This window comes from Triticum urartu, chromosome 2A (assembly GCF_056163025.1).
Source record: "Triticum urartu cultivar PI428250 chromosome 2A, HENAU_Tu73, whole genome shotgun sequence".
Lineage (NCBI taxonomy): Eukaryota > Viridiplantae > Streptophyta > Magnoliopsida > Poales > Poaceae > Triticum > Triticum urartu.
This window is the reverse complement of record NC_141874.1, coordinates 677974646-677986923: the sequence shown is the minus strand read 5'-3', so window position 1 is coordinate 677986923 and position 12278 is coordinate 677974646. Positions and strand designations below refer to the sequence as shown.

Below are 12278 nucleotides of genomic sequence, written 5' to 3'. Positions count from 1 at the left end.
TTGCTCTACTGGTCGGGATGAAGATACCCCGAACAAGCCCCTCAAAGGATTACTTTCCATAGTAACAAGTGACAGTAAATTTCAGCACACTATATAAATTTTTCCTTACCAAATTCCACTTACCAAAGGTGTTTCACTCCCCGGCAATGGCGCCAGAAAATAGTCTTGATGACCCACAAGTATAGGGGATCTATTGTAGTCCTTTCGATAAGAGTGTCGAACCCAATGAGGAACAGAAGGAAATGAAAAGCGGTTTTTAGTAAGGTATTCTCTGCAAGCACTGAAATTATCGGTAACTGATAGTTTTGTGATAAGGTAATTCATAACGGGTAACAAGTAACAAAAGTAAACAAGGTGCAGCAAGGTGTCCCAATCCTTTTTGTAGAAAAGGACAAGCCTGGACAAACTTTTATATAAAGAAAAGCGCTCTCGAGGACATGGGAATTATCGTCAAGCTAGTTTTCATCATGCTCATATGATTCGCGTTCGTTACTTTGATAATTTGATATGTGGGTGGATCGGTGCTTGGGTACTGCCCTTCCTTGGACAAGCATCTCACTTATGATTAACCCCTCTTGCAAGCATCCGCAACTACAAAAGAAGTATTAAGGTAAACCTAACCATAGCATGAAACATATGGATCCAAATCAGCCCCTTACGAAGCAACACATAAACTAGGGTTTAAGCTTCTGTCACTCTAGCAACCCATCATCTACTTATTACTTCCCAATGCCTTCCTCTAGGCCCAAATAATGGTGAAGTGTCATGTAGTCGACATTCACATAACACCACTAGAGGAAAGACAATATACATCTCATCAAAATATCGAACGAATACCAAATTCACATGACTACTTATAACAAGACTTCTCCCATGTCCTCAGGAACAAACGTAACTAATCACAAATCATATTCATGTTCATAATCAGAGGGGTGTTAATATGCATAAAGGATCTGAACATATAATATTCCACCGAATAAACCAACTAGCATCAACTACAAGGAGTAATCAACACTAGTAGCAACCCACAAGTACCAATCTGAGGTTTTGAGACAAAGATCGGATACAAGAGATGAACTAGGGTTTGAGAGGAGATGGTGCTGGTGAAGATGTTGATGGATATTGACCCCCTCCCGATGAGAGGATCGATGGTGATGACGATGGTGACGATTTCCCCCTCTCAGAGGGATGTTTCCCCGGCAGAACAGCCCCGTCGGAGCCCTAGATTGGTTCTGCCCAGGTTCCGCCTCGAGAGGGCGACGCTTCGTCCCGAAAGCTTCCTTATAATTTTTTCTAGGGCAAAAGACACCTTATACCAGAAGATGGGCATCGGAGGCCTGCCAGGTGGCCCATGAGGCAGGGGGTAGGGTGCGCCCTCCACCCTCGTGGATAGCTGGTGGCCCCCCTCTTGTGCTTTCTTCGCCCAATATTTTTAATATATTCCAAAACTGACTTTCGTGGGGTTTCAGGACTTTTGGAGTTACGCAGAATAGGTCTCTAATATTTTCTCCTTTTCCAGCCCAGGATTCCAGCTGCCGGCATTCTCCCTCTTCATGTAAACCTTGTTAAATAAGAGAGAAAAGGCATAAGTATTGTGACATAATGTGTAATAATAGCCCATAATGCAATAAATATCGATATAAAAGCATGATGCAAAATGGACGTATCACTGTCTCTAAAGCATAACACCAAAACGATAGCGGTAAATCAGTAAGAGACATCATAGATCGCACCATATCTAATAAAGTGCGGTTACGACGTTCGGACACACCATTACGCTGTGGTGTTCTAGGTGGCATGAGTTTTGAAACTATTCCACATTGTTTCAAATGAAGACCAAGCTCATAACTCAAATATTCACCTCCATGATCAGATCGTAGAAATTTTATTTTCTTGTTACGATGATTTTCCACTTCACTCTGAAATTCTTTGAACTTTTCAAATGTTTCAGACTTATGTTTCATCAAGTAGATATACCCATATCTGCTCAAATCATCTATGAAGGTCAGAAAATAACAATACCCGCTACGAGCATCAACACGCATACATCAGTATGTATTATTTCCAATAAGTCTGTTGCTCACTCCATTGTTCCGGAGAACGGAGTCTTAGTCATCTTGCCCATGAGGCATGGTTCGCAAGCATCAAGTGATTCATAATCAAGTGATTCCAAACGCCCATCAGCATGGAGTTTCTTCATGCGCTTTACACCAATATGACCTAAACGGCAGTGCCACAAATAAGTTGCACTACCATTATTAAACTTGTATCTTTTGGCTTCAATACTATGAATATGTGTATCACTACTAGCGAGATTCAATAAAAGTAGACCACTCAACAAGGGTGCATGACCATAAAAGATATTACTCATATGAATAAAACAACCATTATTCTCTCATTTAAATGAATAACTGTCTCGCATCAAACAAGATCGAGATATAATGTTCATGCTTAATGCTGGCACCAAATAACAATTATTCAGGTCTAAACTAATCCCGAAGGTAGATGTAGAGGTAGTGTGTCGACCGCGATCACATCGACTTTGGAACCATTTCCCACGCGCATCGTCACCTCGTCCTTAGCCAATCTTCGCTTAATCTGTAGCCCCTGTTTCGAGTTGCAAATATGAGCAACAAAACCAGTATCAAATACCCAAGCGCTACTACGAGCATTAGTAAGGTACACATCAATAACATGTATATCAAATATACCTTTCACTTTACCATCCTTCTTATCCGCCAAAGACTTGGGGCAGTTCCACTTCCAATGACCAGTCCCTTTGTAGTAGAAGCACTCAGTCTCAGGCTTAGGTCCAGACTTGGGCTTCTTCACTTGAGCAGCAACTTGCTTGCCGTTCTTCTTGAAGTTCCCCTTCTTCCCTTTGCCCTTCTTCTTGAAACTAGTGGTCTTGTTAACCATCAACACTTGATGCTCCTTCTTGATTTCTACCTTCACAGCCTTTAGCATCGCGAAGAGCTCGGGAATTGTCTTATCCATCCCTTGCATATTATAGTTCATCATGAAGCTTTTGTAGCTTGGTGGCAGTGATTGAAGAACTCTGTCAATGACACTATCATCAGGAAGATTAACTCCCAGTTGAGTCAAGTGATTGTGGTACCCAGACATTCTGAGTATATGTTCACTGACAGAACTATTCTCCTCCATCTTGCAGCTGTAGAACTTATTGGAGACTTCATATATCTCAATTCGGGCATTTGCTTGAAATATTAACTTCAACTCCTGGAACATCTCATATGCTCCATGATGTTCAAAACGTCGTTGAAGTCTCGATTCTAAGCCGTAAAGCATGGCACATTGAACTATCAAGTAGTCATCAGCTTTGCTTTGCCAGACGTTAATAACGTCCAGAGTTGCTCCTGCAGCGGGTCTTGCACCTAGCGGTGCTTCCAGGACGTAATTCTTATGTGCAGCAAATGAGGATAATCCTCAAGTTACGGACCCAGTCCGTGTAGTTGCTACCATCATCTTTCAACTTAGCTTTCTCTAGGAAGGCCTTAAAATTCAAAGGAACAGTAGCACGAGCCATTTATCTACAACAACATAGACATGCAAACTACTATCAGGTACTAAGTTCATGATAAATTAAAGTTCAATTAATCATATTACTTAAGAACTCCCACTTAGATAGACATCCCTCTAGTCATCTAAATGATCACATGATCCATATCAACAAAACCATGTCCGATCATCACGTGAGATGGAGTAGCTTTCAATGGTGAAGATCATTGTGTTGATCATATCTACTATATGATTCATGTTCGACCTTTCGGTCTTACTGTTTCGAGGCCATATCTGCATATGCTAGGCTCGTCAAGTTTAACCCGAGTATTCTGCGTGTGCAAAACTGGCTTGCACCCGTTGTATGTGAACATAGAGCTTATCACACCCGATCATCACGTGGTGTCCCGGCACGACGAACTGTAGCAACGGTGCATACTCAGGGAGAACACTTGTACCTTGAAATTTAGTGAGGGATCATCTTATAATGCTACCGTCGTACTAAGAAAAATAAGAGGCATAAAGGATAAACATCACATGCAATCAAAATAAGTGATATGATATGGTCATCATCATCTTGTGCCTTTGATCTCCATCTCCAAAGCACCGTCATGATCACCATCGTCACCAGCTTGACACCTTGATCTTCATCGTAGCATCGTTGTCGTCTCGCCAACTATTGCTTCTACGACTATCGCTACCGCTTAGTGATAAAGTAAAGCAATTACATGGCCATTCCATTTCATATAATAAAGCGACAACCATATGGCTCCTGCCAGTTGCCGATAACTGTTACAAAACATGATCATCTCATACAACAATTTATATATCATCACGTCTTGGCCATATCACATCACAACAAGCCCTGCAAAAAGCAAGTTAGACGTCCTCTACTTTGTTGTTGCAAGTTTTACGTGTCTGCTACGGGCTTCTAGCAAGAACCGTTCTTACCTACGCATCAAAACCACAATGATTTTTCATCAAGTGTGCTGTTTTAACCTTCAACAAGGATCGGGCATAGTCAAACTCGATTCAACTAAAGTTGGAGAAACAGACACCCGCTAGCCACCTGTGTGCGAAGCACGTCGGTAGAACTAGTCTCATGAACGCGGCCATGTAATGTCGGTCCGGGCCACAATACCACCGAAACAAAGTAAAACGTCGTTGGTAAGCAGTATGACTATTATCGCCCACAACTCATTGTGTTATACTCTTGCATATAACATCTACGCACAGCCCTGGCTCGGATGCCACTGATGGGGAACGCAGTATTTTAATATTTTTACCTACGATCACGCAAGATCTATCTAGGAGATGCATAGCAACGAGAGGGGAGAGTGTGTCCATGTACCCTCGTAGACCGAAAGAGGAAGCGTTTAGTAACGCGATTGATGTAGTCGAACGTCTTCACGATCTAACCGATCCAAGCACCGAACGTACGACACCTCCACGTTCAGCACACGTTCAGCTCGATGATGTCCCTCGAACTCTTGATCTAGTTGAGGCCGAGAGAGAGTTCCGTCAGCACGACAGCGTGGCGACGGTGATGATGAAGTTACCAGCGCAGGGCTTCGCCTAAGCACTACGATGATATGACCGAGGTGTGTAACTGTGGAGGAGGGCACCACACACGGCTAAGAGAAGACTTGGTGTGCCTTTGGGGTGCCCCCTCCCACGCATATAAAGGGGGAGGAGAGGTGGCCGGCCCAAGGGGGGCGCGCCATGGGGGGAGTCCTACTTGGACTCCCGGTCCAAGTAGGATTCGGCCCCCCCCTTTCCTATTCCCACAAGGAGAAGGAGGGAAGGAGGGGGAGAAGAGAAGGAAAGGGGGGCCCAACCCTAGTCCAATTCGGTTTGGGCTTGGGGGGGCACCACCATCTGGCCGCCGCCTCCTCTCTCCACTAGGGCCCATGAACGCCCATTAACTCCCGGGGGGGGGGGGGTTCCGGTAACCCCCGATACTCCAGAAAATGCCCGAACCTTTCCGAAACCATTTCGGTGTCCAAACATAACCTTCCAATATATTAATCTTTATGTCTCGACCATTTTGAGACTCCTCGTCATGTCCGTGATCTCATCCGGGACTCCGAACAAACTTCGGTTTCATCAAATCACATAACTCATAATACAAATTGTCATCGAACGTTAAGCGTGCGGACCCTACGGGTTCGAGAACTATGTAGACATGACCGAGACACATCTCCGGCCAATAACCAATAGCGGAACCTGGATGCTTATATTGGCTCCTACATATTCTAAAGATCTTTATCGGTCAAACCGCGTAACAACATACGTTGTTCCCTTTGTCATCGGTATGTTACTTGCCCGAGATTCGATCGTCGGTATCATCATACCTAGTTCAATCTCGTTACCGGCAAGTCTCTTTACTTGTTCTATAATCCATCATCCTGTGACTAACTCATTAGTCACATTGCTTGCAAGGCTCATATAGTGATGTGCATTACCGAGAGGGCCCAAAGATACCTCTTCGATACACGAAGTGACAAATCCTAATCTCGATCTATGCCAACTCAACAAACACCATCGGAGACACCTGTAGAGCATCTTTATAATCACCCAGTTACGTTATGACGTTTGATAGCACACAATGTGTTCCTTCGATATTCGGGAGTTGCATAATCTCATAGTCTGAGGAACATGTATAAGTCATGAAGAAAGCAATAACAATAAAAACTAAACGATCATTATGCTTAAGCTAACGGATGGGTCTTGTCCATCACATCATTCTCTAATGATGTGATCCTGTTCATCAAATGACAACAGATGTCTATGGCTAAGAAACTTACCATCTTTGATTAACGAGCTAGTCAAGTAGAGGCATAGTAGGGACACTCTATTTGTCTATGTATCCACACATGTACTAAGTTTCCGATTATTGCAATTCTAGCATGAATAATAAACATTTATCATGATATAAGGAAATATAAATAACAACTTTATTATTGCCTCTAGGGCATATTTCCTTCAAAGGTATTCCTCCGGTATTCGAGAGGTGCATAATCTCATAGTCAAAGGAGTATGTATTTGACATGAAGAAAGCTATAACAATAAAACTGAATGATCAATATGCTAAGCTAACGGATGGGTCTAGTCCATCACATCATTCTCCTAATGATATGATCTCGTTATCAAATGACAACACATGTCTATGGTTAGGAAACCATAACCTTCTTTGATGAATGAGCTAGTATAGTAGAGGCTTACTAGGGACATGGTATTTGTTTATATATTGATACATGTATTTAAGTTTCTGATCAGTACAATTCTAGCATGAATACTAAACCTTTGTCATGAATAAGGAAATATAAAATAACAACTTTATTATTGCCTCTAGGGCATATTTCCTTCATATGCATGGTCGCAATATTCTTGAGGGAGTGGTGGTCCTTCATGAGACGGTCCATGGGCTCCACACTAAGGTCCTGTTTGTTTCGGATTTTGGGACTAGATTTAGCTTTACCAGCGAAGCTGAATATGGAATCTGAAACGAACAGCTATTTCAAATCAGCTTTGCTAGTGAAGCTGGATTCAGGCCATTTTTAGTGCAATTGGCTAAAGTACGTCAAAGTGTACTTCGGTAGCGAAGCTGATTCGCATAATCAGCTTTGCCACTAAAGCAAATCCACAGGTGATTAAAATTCAAGCAAAACTAAAACAAGCAGGGCCTAAGAAACTCGATCTAGTTATCTTTACAGTGGATTTTGAATAAGACTATGACAAAATAAAGTGGTCTTTTCTTCAACAAGCCCTTTGCATAAAATGTTTTGCGGATAAATGGAGGAAACAAGTGGCTTCTTATGTTCAAGTTGTGAGTGCTGAGTTAAGGTCAGTGGTCATTATTTTCAAACCCTGAAGAGATTCAGGCAAGGGGACCGCATGTCACCATTCTTATTTAACATTGTGGCAGATATGTTAGCAATTTTACTGGTAATGTTGCTGCCATCATTGATAATTGTTATCACCTGGCGTGTGAATTCGTCTCTATATCCTTTGAGTATTGTCCGGGAGAAGCTAATGTTGTTGCACATGAATTAACCAAAATAGCTACGTATCTTCATTTTGTAATGAGTGGGCTGAAGATGATCCTTATAAGCTACTTCCTCTATTGATCAAATATGTAAACCTGCTTACTGCTCCCTCCGCACCATAATATAAGACGTTATTGCATTTCAAATGCAATAACGTCTCGTATTAGGCTATGGAGGTAGTTAATAAAGAGGAAGTAAAGTTATAAGAAAATGATACTGCTGGCAGTTCACAATTTTCTAGAGAAGGCAACATTTCTTAGGCATTTAGATAAGTTAACAAATTGTTTTTCTTTTCTTGTTGAGGGGGGGGCGGGGGGGGGTGTTACCAAATTGTTTTTTTTTGAGCTGCACCAAATTGTTGTGATAGTTGTGATAGTGATATTTTTATACGGCCTGCGGCGCAGCCATCCAGTAGCCCATCAAGGCCCAATCCAGCGCCAGCCCACGCACGAACGCACCACTAGCCAGCCCCCGTTTCCAGTCCAGTCCATCAGTCCATTCCGAGTTCCCTACCGGAGGACAAGCCAGCCAGCCACGCGCCGCCGCTGCTCAGCTGCTCGCCTGCCCCGCCTCCCCGCCGCCTGCTGCTCCCGCGCCGCGCGCCGCCGCTGCTCTCCCCAGTCACTGACTCTCCCGCTCCGGCCCTTTCAACATCCCACCAGCACAGTCGGCAGCAGCGCGAGCGAGCGAGCGAGTGAGTGCAGAGGGGACTGGGGAGGACAATGTCGCTGGAATCCGACGGCGCCGCCACCGCGAAGAGGCCGCGGCTGCCGGCAGAAGATCCATCCATCCATTTCGGCGCGGCGGTGGAGGCAGCCGACCGCATCTCGGCGCTACCGGAGGCGATGCAGCTGCACATCCTGTCCTTGCTCCCACTGTTCCAGCATACACGGCTTTCGAACAGTGGAGCCCTAACTGGTTTCAGATGATACATTGGAAACGAAAAGCATTTTGCATCAACTTCAGAAGCGAAACGAGTTCAAAAATAAGGGATGATAGAACAGTGGAGCCCTAACTGGTTTCAGATGATACATTGGAAACGAAAAGCATTTTGCATCAACTTCAGAAGCGAAACAAGTTCAAAAATAAGGGAAGATAGTACGCTTTCCGGTTTGATGCATTCCAGGGAAATCCACTGTTTATACTAGTGTACTGTAAAGTTAAATATGGGGCAAAAAAACCTGGTACGCAGCACTCGAGGCGTATTTTAACGACGTGAAGAATAGGATGTGTTGAAGAAAAGAAATCAACAGAAAGCCGCCGGCAGAAGCGAGTGGCCGAGATCCTAGCGGCTTCCTGTCAAGTCCATCGCTCAGTCCATGTTTGTATGCAGGCAAAGGCAATGGCGCTCACTGGTGGGCAGTGATAGCTTTGTTTCATTCAGCAGACATGTCAGTGAAGAGGCCGAAGGGGATCCTGATGGACAACACCGGCCGTGGACATATCCACCTTCTATATCCCGAGTGCAAAGCATTCCCCCGGAGATCTGTTACGCTGTGGTCTGCGCTCTCAGTCTCTCACAGCTTACGGTTTCAGACCTGCAGTTCATGATACAACGCTGGGGCAGTGCCTTACCTTTCTGCCACTCATCCGTACTTCTACAAATATTGAAACAATTGTGCATTAGCAACTCTGATCTAAAAATATCCAAACACCACATCACCCCAATACTTGTTCTCAGTTTTCTGATCCAAGCATAGCAGTCTACAAATCCTCTTGTATCAGGAAAACGGAATAAAACCTGTTTCTACACTGTTGTACCAAAACAACCATCTACGGTTTTAGCTGTAGAAAGCTCAACTTTGGAACGATGGGTTACAACACAAATGCAGCATGCCTATGTAACGTGCTCAGATGCGGTAAATCGGCATCTTCTTTCGAACAAAGCATTCAGATGCACACTGTCATTCATACACAAATTTAGCCGGTTGATAAAACTGAAGACCCTTAGCCTCTGATCATAATCTACATCTAATGTTTCTTTGCTGGCAAGAAAATTCTGCAGCATTAGCATAAGATCAAAGTTTTCACAGTAACTTCACACAGCTCATTCAAATGTTAATCCTATGGCCTCAATGGGACATTTTTTTTCCTGACCATTTGACTTGGCCGGCCTTCCAACACTGCCTGTGCGACACTCATTTCCTATTGACTGTGAAGTGAAAGCCCATGGGTTCTCGATATTCACCTGTTCCATGGCACCGGTGGCAGTAATCTAGGCCGCTACCCCCGCATATTTGGCACCTGACAATTGAAAGTTATGTTAGAGGGATGTGCCAGTGTTCAGTACCTCAGTATGCTAGACGTATATGAGTAGGGGTGTCCTCACCATTGCGGCCATTCTCCCTTGGGGAGCACGGCGAGATCGACATGATTTATTCTTCCTGCACATTTCAGGCCCGATTTTCATGAGAACTGATAGTACGGATCAACATACTAGCAAGAGAAAATAGCTTGGGAGTAAAATAGACACCTCTACCGAAACAGTTGCGGCAATTTATTGTCCCAGTGCCTTTGCAGATGGTGCATGGAGGATCAGGTCGTTTTGGTCTTTCTCTCCTAACATTAGACTGCATCATGGTCACAACTAAGAAAACAGAGGACTGACCAATTAATAAGTGAAAGAATGACACACAATGTTCAATTATTTGCACCATCTAATGTATATCTGGCCTGACATGGTGTCCTATCTGGCTATTTCTCATTTCTCCTGCAAGGTGAAAACCTCCTATACCCTGAACTTGGTGGAGGATCACAAGGGAAGCGGCAAGATAATACATCGTCGTATTGATACTTTGTTTAATTTATTTATCCAGTGTAAACTCGACCATGAGTATGTTTTGTCTTCTGTGGTTCTGTCACAAGAATCACCGTGCCAACAATCCAAGGTATCAAGACCCTCTTTGGGACTAACTGTTCTGTGGACTTTGAGTATGTTGCTAAGTGGTGGGTTAGTAACAAGAACATCAGGCAATCAACCTTGTTCATGCTGCAACCTTATGGGCTCTCAGGAAACATAGAAATGAACTCTGCTTTAACAGATGTTCATGGCTTGGTGTGCAGATAGTTCTGAAGGGCATAGCTGTAGCATGCTCTCAGTGGGCAATTCTATGCTCCGATCATGCAAAAGAGTGCATTCTGGAGATCACAAGTTCTTTATGGGTGCTGGCCAGGAGCCCACCTCCACTGACGTGGCCAAATCCAGGCTAACTGGGCAGTGGGTGGTGGCTGAAGCTGTCGTCGCTATCTGGTCTGCCGGCCTAAGGCTGCTGCTGCTTGGGAAGCCAACATTGCTGGGTTAGCGAAGTGTGCACAGGAATCCTCCCGCAGTCTGCTTGAAGACAGCGTCTGGCTCAAGAGTCCACTGGGACCTTGAAGGCACTGGCTTGTGTTCTGATTTCGTACTTGTGCTGTGTGTCGTGCAATGGTCATATTTTCCGAACCCATAAAGAATGTAGCCTGTTCCCTTCCCTGAACTTTGGGCATTGCTTGTTTTCCTTGCTGTAATTTCTAGTAGAGTACTTAGTTTCCACTGGATTTGGCATGTCAGCCTACTCCCGAGTGCGTTCATGTAAACTATTTGGTTTCAGCTCAATGAAATGGGCCTTTTCCTCTGAAAAATCAATCCAAGGTTTACATGTAACTCTGGTTATTCTGTCTGTAAACAAGCATTTGATGCATAACTGAAGTTGTCTACCGCAATATTTGCACATGAACTGGCCACTCCTACCGGATTGCATGACTTACTCATTCTGCAATGCTGCTTACCCCCACCCACTCAGCCACTCGGGCAACTTGTGCAACATCCATTCTCCATGCTTCTCAGCCTTACCATTACCATAATATCCCAAAAACTACCTGGAAGTACAAGCAGTTCCACTTCCACCTCACTGTTCTAAAAGGCCGCGAGAACAAAAATACAAGCTCTGCCTAATTTTCTGTTTATTTCACCTTTCATTTTGGATTCCTGCTATTTTTTCCCCACCCTTTCTTGTTTCTTCTGCACCGCTCTTCAACGGGACGCTGCCAGACCACACTACATAGATGAACAATTCACAGACGCCTTGCAGCCAAAGCAGTCCCGTGAAGAGAATACGAGCTACTGTTGCTAAAGGTCTAAACTATGTGCTTCCAGCCTATCAATTGTTCGACGAATTGCGGACACGGGAACAGAGCAGAAGGAATGGGACAAAGGGGGAAAAGTTCAGCTCACCTCGGTGCGGACGACCCATGCCGGCCTCCGAACGCCCAGCCGGCTAGGGGGGCCTTCAAATCCGGGGAGTGAGCTCGTCGGAGGTTGCGCCGGCAGCCCAGCGCAACCGGGGCTGGCCGCCGGCGTCGCAGGCATCGGTGGCTACCGCCTAGCCGCTTACTACACCACGGATTTCCAGAAGCCTCTCAAACATTTTCAGGGTTGCGTTATCCACTGATAATTGGGCCACTTTGAGCTCTCACTAGTTGGACGTCGGATCTTTGGGCTTTACATGTTCTTCACAATGAACTTTCGAGCCAACCGTTTTGGGTTGGTTTAACATTTTGTTTTTGTTTTTGAGAACTAGTAGTAGTTATGTAAGTGCAACACACGATCCGAAATTTAAAAAATTCTGATTTTTTAAAATTAATCTATGTTTTGCATCTTCGGATTTACTTAATCAGTCTTGCAAGCGGTGAATATCAATATCTCTGGCGGTGGCGGCGAGATGTCAACAG

The 12278-nt window shown here is 44.3% G+C and overlaps 1 protein-coding gene across 1 annotated transcript; it reads right to left on the bottom strand.

Moving 5' to 3' along the window:
• Window positions 1-9410: 9410 nt before the first annotated feature.
• On the bottom strand, window positions 9411-12064 carry ENA (DnaJ/Hsp40 cysteine-rich domain superfamily protein). Its single transcript, XM_048702977.2, has 4 exons — window positions 11782-12064; window positions 10042-10138; window positions 9898-9952; window positions 9411-9812 (listed from the first exon to the last, which is right to left on the bottom strand). Exons 1-4 carry the CDS (start codon window positions 11914-11916, stop codon window positions 9707-9709), a joined length of 393 nt encoding a protein of 130 aa, XP_048558934.1. The 5' UTR covers window positions 11917-12064; the 3' UTR covers window positions 9411-9706.
• Between the last annotated feature and the right edge of the window lie 214 nt (window positions 12065-12278).

Excerpts from the sequence above, each read along its gene's own strand:
- ENA (XM_048702977.2), bottom strand. The coding sequence starts at position 11,916 with ATGCCTGCGACGCCGGCGGCCAGCCCCGGTTGCGCTGGGCTGCCGGCG. Across the intron at positions 10,139-11,781 it reads CATGGGTCGTCCGCACCGAG|TCTAATGTTAGGAGAGAAAG; the intron begins GTGAGCTGAACT and ends ACCATGATGCAG. Across the intron at positions 9,813-9,897 it reads AAGGGAGAATGGCCGCAATG|GTGCCAAATATGCGGGGGTA; the intron begins GTGAGGACACCC and ends TTCAATTGTCAG.